We start from the raw sequence: 7,736 nt of genomic DNA on the forward strand, positions 1-7,736 counted from the left end.
CCTTTTGGATAGATTTTTTTATAACGACAGTTTTCTTTTCTTGACCATCGTAAATGAAAAAGTTGAGACGTACAACTATGTTTGAAACACGTGCATGTGTTACTCAAACGACTTTATTAAAGTCAAAGGATAAAAGAATTAAAAATTTAAATCTGAGATTTTTCTTGCTTTTGAACAATTTTGTTCACAACAACAGCTTTCTTTTCAAAACTATCTTTAAAGGGAGAGATGTCAACATTTTGCTTCAAACACGTGCGTCGCAAAGATGTAAATAAATTCTGTATGTGATATTTATAGCGGAAGCCATTTGACCATATCATTTTGTGAAACAATACAATCAACACCTTTATTAATTAGTCCTTTGTTGTCGATAGCTATAAAATGCAATCAGCTGATTATTGATTTTCTGTCTAAAACTTAATGAGGTCAAGGTTAATTCCGAGTATTGTCTGATCGGGTAAAGTCCGAGAAACTCGAAAAAAGGTAAATAAACAAGATGGAGGAAAATAAATCGGTTTATATATTTCTTTCGCCAAATTCTTTCGCAAATGACGAATTTTTATCGCCACAATTATTATTTTTTCGCAAATTGCGAAAATGGCGACCGCCAGCGGAAACCCTGTTTATTGATCATGATTGTCTGTTTTCCTGCCATAGTGATATTCCCTGGTTACCGTGGCTTTCTCAAACACCTTATCGCTATTTGTCCTCCATTATTGGACATCACACAGGTTCCCGTAAAATTTTGACGTCATAAAGCAAAATATCTGACCCCACAATGAAAAAGTGATTGTTGTATGCGTCAAAAGTTCAAGCGGCCGGGTCAGCTGGGATTAGCAATAAGGTGTATCAAACAGGTCGCCATGATATAGGTATGTTCTCTGAATGTTAAATTTAAACAGCGACTATGAATAAATCAATAATTATACGACCGCAAAAATTTTAATTTTTTGTTTTATAATGTTACAGAAAATGTGTAGTGGATAAAGCCGACTGGATATTAAGTTTGTACCAGACAAAGACTAAGTCTGGATGTCTGTATGCTACCACAGCCAGTGGAATGGTGATTGAAATGAAAGTTACAATGGAGAAGGTAAAGCTTACAAATCACATGCTATTTTCTAAATCATCTACATGAAGGTTCAAACAAGTACTGGGGCCTCGGTGGCCGAGTGGTCTAAGTTGTTACTACTGTAATCACTAGCCAGTCAACACTGAGTTTGAATCTCGCTTTTCCTGGTGCACTCGACTCCAATCTTAATTAACTAGGATTGTCAGTTTTCTTATAAAAGGTTTGTGGTTTTCTCCAGGCACTCCACAAAAAAAAACTGACCGCCACGAAATAGCCTAAATGCAGTGCTTAAAAGTGCCGTTAAAACACCAAAAAAATCAAATCAAATCAATCAAGTATTGTTGTGTAAGCTCACAAGGAATTTTTGTTGTTGTAAATCATGAATGAGATTTACCCATTTTTCCTGCTTATTCAACAACTTTATTTTCTGCAAAGATTTTTGGAAAATATGATAATATTAACCTGGTATAGTTATGTTCAGTTGATTTTAAATTAAATATAGTCCTTTCTATACATGTATCAAATTTTACCAAAAAAGTACTGTAAAATTAGGATCATGCTGAAATAGCATTGTATTGTATTTTTTATACCCCCGCCTTAGCTGAGGGGACATTAAGTTTTACTGTTCAATAGGTATGCCGTTTACAAATAGATTTTTTTTTCATTTCTGTTCTCTGACTTTAGTTTGCCTCACCAACATGTTATGAAACTAATACACAATGCCTTTTACATGTACTACAAAACTCAGATAAAATACAAATTTTGGAAGTGTCAGCTTTACAGTTCTTGAGTAATGTCCCTATATAACATTATATGCAATCAAGGGCATCAGCTGTGTCCCATGGACACATTCATCATTTATTTTTATATGGTATTAATTTATAGGTATATTGAAAACCTGATTATAGAACATACTGTATATCATTCTTGCTGTTCTTTCAGAAATGCAACATAAAAGTTATTACCAGGATTTCAATTCCAAACAGAGTTGACACAGATGTTTACATGCACAAAAAGCAACCAGTTTGGGTACACAGCATGGCTGTTGATGGTAAAGATCAGATAATTGGAGACTCTAAAGGGCAGATAACCAACGCTGAATCTACAACAAGGGTAGGTATCAAAATTGAAAACAATATTCATTGCTCAGCACAAGGATTTTCCTAGTTTCCAGACAAAACTTGTGTTTGTGTATTGGTCTCTCTGAAATTGTACTGCAAGGTTCCATACTACAAAGGAAAGGCTGGGATCCAGTGTGGGGGTAATTGCTCCAAGGGGGGGTTCAAAAAGTTTAGGGGTTCTTTTTTTTTAAGGGGCACAGTATTGAGCAATAGATTTGTAAGATCTTGACATTTGTTATGTGTCAGAAACCTATATTATGCAAAAATTTGATAACAATCCAAATTCAGACAGTATCAAGCTTGAATTTTGTGTCCAAATTTGCTCCAACTGTTCAGGGTTCAACCTCTGCTGTTGTATCTGGCTGTGCTCAGCGAAGCATTTTATTTTTAATATATAACCTAAGGTAGGGGTTTGACCAGGATTTTGTGGTTCAATTGACATGCAAATGTAGTTCTGTAAAACCAAATCTTTTTATCAAAAAAAATTATTTCCCATTCAGGGAAGATCCATGTTTTACATATTTACAACGATTCATATTTGTGTTTTTAATTCAATTAGTTAGTTGACACTTCGTACTAGCCAGACATGTTGTTTTAGTAACACATTTCCTTGCAGGCTTAGTATTTTATTACTAGCAAAGTTTGAAATGGATAGGATTGACATGGTCATATATAACAGCTTTTATGATTGGATATAACTTTCCTACCATTAGATCTCAAGGAGTACTGGACTTTGGAAGGGATCCTTAAGATTGACTCCATATATCAGCTGTTATGACTCTCCAATCAAATTTGAATGTCAACATATCCAGAGTAGGGCCTTGTTCTACCAGTAATCTAGAGACCTTACTCTTCATTAGTAGTTACTGTTTACATTGAACTTAGTCAGAACTCACCTTCCATTTGAACTTGGCCACTGTTAAAGGGTATCATTGATATTCAGCTGAGGTTCTTTTCATTTCTTCTTCTTTTTTTTCATTATTTAATTTTGTTGACATTTCTAGGTACATGGTGGTGCAGTGATGGCAGTGGATATGACTGATGATCTTATTTTCACTGCTTCTCAAGATAGAACAGTCAAAGTGTGGAGTAAAGATATGAAACAGGTAATTTTATAATTAACATTTACTAATTGAAGTAAATTTTCTAATGAAAATATTTTGTTAATACTTTTCTGTATTTTACTGATAAAATGTACTCTTTTTTGTAGTTAACCTTTACAAACAGTCTTGAAATTCATACATTTTAAGACATAAATAACCTCCATGAAATTTTATGAAACTTGGAAAGAAGCTTATTCAAGATAGTATTTTTTTCTTATTAGAACATGCTTGTCTTTACACTGGAGTCTTACTAGACAACCTGTTATTATCAATTTCTATCCCAACTGAATATAAACTGTACTTGTTTGTATTTGTTAATAACTGATTGCATGATTCTGTTATAGGTTGGTTTATTCTTCTGTCCAGCACCAGTAACAACAATGACAATTGTGAAAGTTTTACGCAATCCATGCTCAGTAGTCTCCCTTGCCTGTGGTGATGAATTGGGTAACATTCATTACTTGACCTGGAGTGGAGGCAAATGAACAGTAGAGAAAAGATACTATTTTCACAGAGAAAGACCAGGGAGAATTCATGATACTTGACTCTGTAAAAAGGGGGAAATGTTATGACTTGTTGAAAAATATGTTTACTGTAAAGGAGATTGAGAAAGCATATGTGAAAATGAAGAAAAAAAAAGAAAATTTGAATATAATTGCATCTTGTGACTATTTTTTAATATTTGATATAAATTTGTTAATGTATTCACTGTTTTGTCTAGGTTAGTTATTTTTACATTAAATTTATATGAATAAGAAGTAGTTAGATATGCATTTTCTAGTTTTCATTAATTCAAACATTTTTATGTGAAAAAAAACAGAACAAATATTTTGTATATATATAATTTTTGGAAAACATTTTCATCCCATTTTTGTACATTTTTAAAACTTTTCTATCAGTAATTTATGTTTTAGAATTCTAAAAAAATGTCTATATTGTATTACAACTAGTATATTATATGTGCAATCTCTGAAATATTCAGATGTTTTATCTTATTTTATCTATGTACAAAATGAATATGCTGTATTATATGTATATTATCTGATAAGTTTTTGTTCAACAAATTTAGTACAATCCATATTTGTTATGTTATATTTTTGTTAGTATATTTTGTTTCATTGATATTTTAATAGAAAACAAAAGAAAAACTTTGTTTGTACATAATTTGTTTGATATCAATTTTAGAGGTTATCATATTGTACATATTGGATTAACATAGATTTTTATGCCCCAACTAAGATAGTAGAGGGGCATTATGTTTTCTGGTCTGTGCCTCCGTTCGTTCGTCTGTGCATCCATCTGTGTGTCCGTTCGTCCGTCTGTGCGTCTGTTCGCTTCAGGTTACAGTTTTTGGTCAAGGTAGTTTTTGAAGAAGTTGAAGTCCAATCAACTTGAAACTTAGTACACATGTTCCCTATGATATGATTTTTTCTAATTTTGATTCCAAATTAAAGTTTTGACCCCAATTTCACGGTCCACTGAATATAGAAAATGATAGTGCCAGTGGGGCATCCATGTACTATGGACACATTCTTGTCTTAGATGTAAAACCCTGTATAATTAGTGATATACATTATCTTATGTGAGATTTTTCAAATGTTGTTAGCATTTAGTAGAAATGTGTGTAGCATACATAGAGTAGTGATGATTTCTAGTGCAATGAATAAATCAAACAGTGAATTAATGTGTTAAATCAGTCATTATAGTCCCACTTACAAGTACTGATGATGGGTATATATTGATCATTTATCCTCTCACCTACTGGTATTGATGTGGGGCATGCAATCATCATTCTCCTCGTTTGTCCATTTAATTGTTCATCTTGCTGTTACTTCTTATAAACCATTAAATGTCATGTAAAAACATTCAGTGTGTAATGGCATAGTGCACCTTATATACAAAGTTTTTTTATCAAAAGATTTTTGTGATATTTCCCATGATATAAAGTTTGTTATATTGGCAGGAGGATAGCTTCTTATTAGGAATTCACACTTTTTAAAAAAAAATAACTGACTTTATGTCAATGAATCTTAGTCATGATAATTTATTGCTCTGTGCATTTCACATTTTTTTTTTATCTTCAGAATTGGGGGAGGGGGGTTGTTCTCATAGCAAAACCTGCACTTTTCCCTACCGTGTATGTTTACAAATGGTGGTACAGAGTTATGAACTAAAAGGCCTTACTCAACAGTTTTTACCATTAATTGTTTTTTTGTTTTCTGTTATTTTTGAAATCCTTAACACTGTTTGTTGTTTTTGTTTATTAAATCTAAAAAGTTATATAGGATACTTTCTCTTAACAATTTTTCATTGAAAAAAAAGATGTTTTTTTAATCAAACTAAATAGTTGTTACAGTTGAAAAAAAATTCATGTAATTGCATATTTATAAAATATGATACAGATAAATTTTCCCTACACAAGTGTATTGTATATATTCTGGTTAAAAGTATATGCATTAAAACTAGATCAAAGTTTATATCTGAAGAATATATATTTAACTTCATTTCTCAGTTTTTGGCCTTGAAATATTTCCCACGATGAAATTATGGTTTTATTGCATCGTTCAAATATACAATTGAAACAAATTTAATTTTGTCGACGATCTTTTTTTTTTTTTTTTTACCTGTGACAACTTAATGTCTTTCAATTACACTCCACCTTTTTTTTTAATTATTGTAACATGCATTAAATATGCAAGATGTTGTTGTTTTACTGACCTAGATATAAGTTGGTACCATCGGAACTGAAATTAGATACATGCATGTTGCACGTATGACACATCTTTCTGCATAGGTCGCTCATTTAAATGTCAACATTGATGATCACTCAAACAGAAAAGTAAATTGTTTTATTGTCTACTTTAATAGATTATTTCGCAGGAGGTAACATTTTATGACTAATAAATATAAACAAATAGTAGAGTACTTGTCACTTTATTTGGTCCAGTTTTTGGAAGATTCCCATATTTATGTTTAAGAAATCATAAATAATTTTATAAACTTTGCTAAATTTTAATTTTCTGCATTTTAAAAAAATATTAGATTTTTTTTTTTTTTATTTTTTTTTTTTTTTAGAGGGGGTCAAATTAAAAAGATAATTAGTTAAATTTTTCATAAAATTTTTGAAGATCATTGAAATTTGGGGGTGGTTAAAAAAATCATTAAAAATACTCATATTTTTTTTTACAAGAATAGGAGCTGGTACACAAATTTCCTCTATCTGAAAAATTGTGAAAGAGTATTTATAGGTTGTGTGTCAAAGACAAAAGAAAGAAAAAGAAATAAATGAGATGTGAGAAAATGTAGGAATGAAAGTTGTTACTAAAAGAATGTGGAGTATGGTTAACTGTGAAAAGATGATATGCTAGAGTAAAAGAAGAGGAAGGATGGATGAAGTAAGAAAAATAATGATTGGTAGACTGAAAGATGAAAGCAAGAAAAGTACCGAAAGTGCTGTGTCAGAATGCATGATGGAAGGGAGAAATTTTGAAATGAATGATAATCAGAAATCTGAGGAATTCCTAAACAATCTTTTATTTCATTTTATTTACCAAAATGTTTGTATATTTTGGATAAGTTTTTTTTTTTTTTGGCTCTTTTAAAATTTGTATGTACCAGTTTTGTGATTTCAGCAATCTTCTATTTAAGAAGCAGTAGAAATCACAGATATTTGTTAACATTTTTGTTGTTATAAATTTGTTTTTGATATATTTTAAATAAAAATTGTTAATTAAACAATCTGTTGTTGTTCTTTTTTTCCATTATACATGATCACTTTTGATCAGAAGTATGTGTTACAACATATTTCATATTAATGTCTCCTATTAGCTTATGAAGACAGATATTGTTGTATCAGACACTTACTTATAGTTATTTGTATTTACCTAATATCCGGATAAAAAGACTAGAGACTGCATAGTTATAATGTATAAAAAATCAAAAAGCAATAAAATTCACAGGACAGTTACAACCCATATATTCTAAGAACAGACACATATGAAGTAAAGAGATGTTAGGTAAAACTCATTTAGAAAGCTACCCAGCAACACTCTGTGACTTAAATAAAAGACATTTAAAGGTCACCATACAAGTACAGCAAGGGTCTTTTGTGTTGGAAACTTTGCCTCCTCAGTCATGGTATTTTTACTTCAAAACAATCACATATCTCTTTGATATTTGGTTTACAGTTGTAAAAGCATTGGCACATCTCATTTCCTTGAAGAGTATTTGGTCTTGACCCCGCAGTCATTTTACTTTAAAAACAATCACATTGCTCATAATAAGTTAATGATATTTGGTATGCAGTTGTATAAGTGCTGGTACATCTCATTTATTTTCTATTGGCTTTTGCATAGTTTTACATATGAAAGTTTGTGATTAGGTCAGTTTAAAAAGGGCACTAAAATGATAAGTCTTTGAAATTTGGTATGCAGTTGTATT

At 31.0% G+C, this 7,736-nt stretch overlaps 1 protein-coding gene across 2 annotated transcripts in view; it reads left to right on the forward strand.

Annotated features, from left to right (window-relative positions):
* LOC139520426 (telomerase protein component 1-like) overlaps nt 1-3,940 on the forward strand; it is a 52,184-nt gene extending 48,244 nt beyond the window's left edge. For both annotated transcript variants that reach the window (XM_071313024.1, XM_071313025.1), the window contains exons 53-56: nt 970-1,093; nt 2,015-2,185; nt 3,198-3,299; nt 3,641-3,940. In XM_071313024.1, coding sequence (XP_071169125.1) covers nt 970-1,093; nt 2,015-2,185; nt 3,198-3,299; nt 3,641-3,781 — 538 coding nt within the window. In that variant the 3' untranslated portion in view covers nt 3,782-3,940. The remainder of the gene's footprint in view (nt 1-969; nt 1,094-2,014; nt 2,186-3,197; nt 3,300-3,640) is intronic.
* Nucleotides 3,941-7,736: the final 3,796 nt, after the last annotated feature.

The sequence above is a fragment of the Mytilus edulis genome, chromosome 4 (genome assembly GCF_963676685.1).
Source record: "Mytilus edulis chromosome 4, xbMytEdul2.2, whole genome shotgun sequence".
NCBI classification, from domain to species: domain Eukaryota; kingdom Metazoa; phylum Mollusca; class Bivalvia; order Mytilida; family Mytilidae; genus Mytilus; species Mytilus edulis.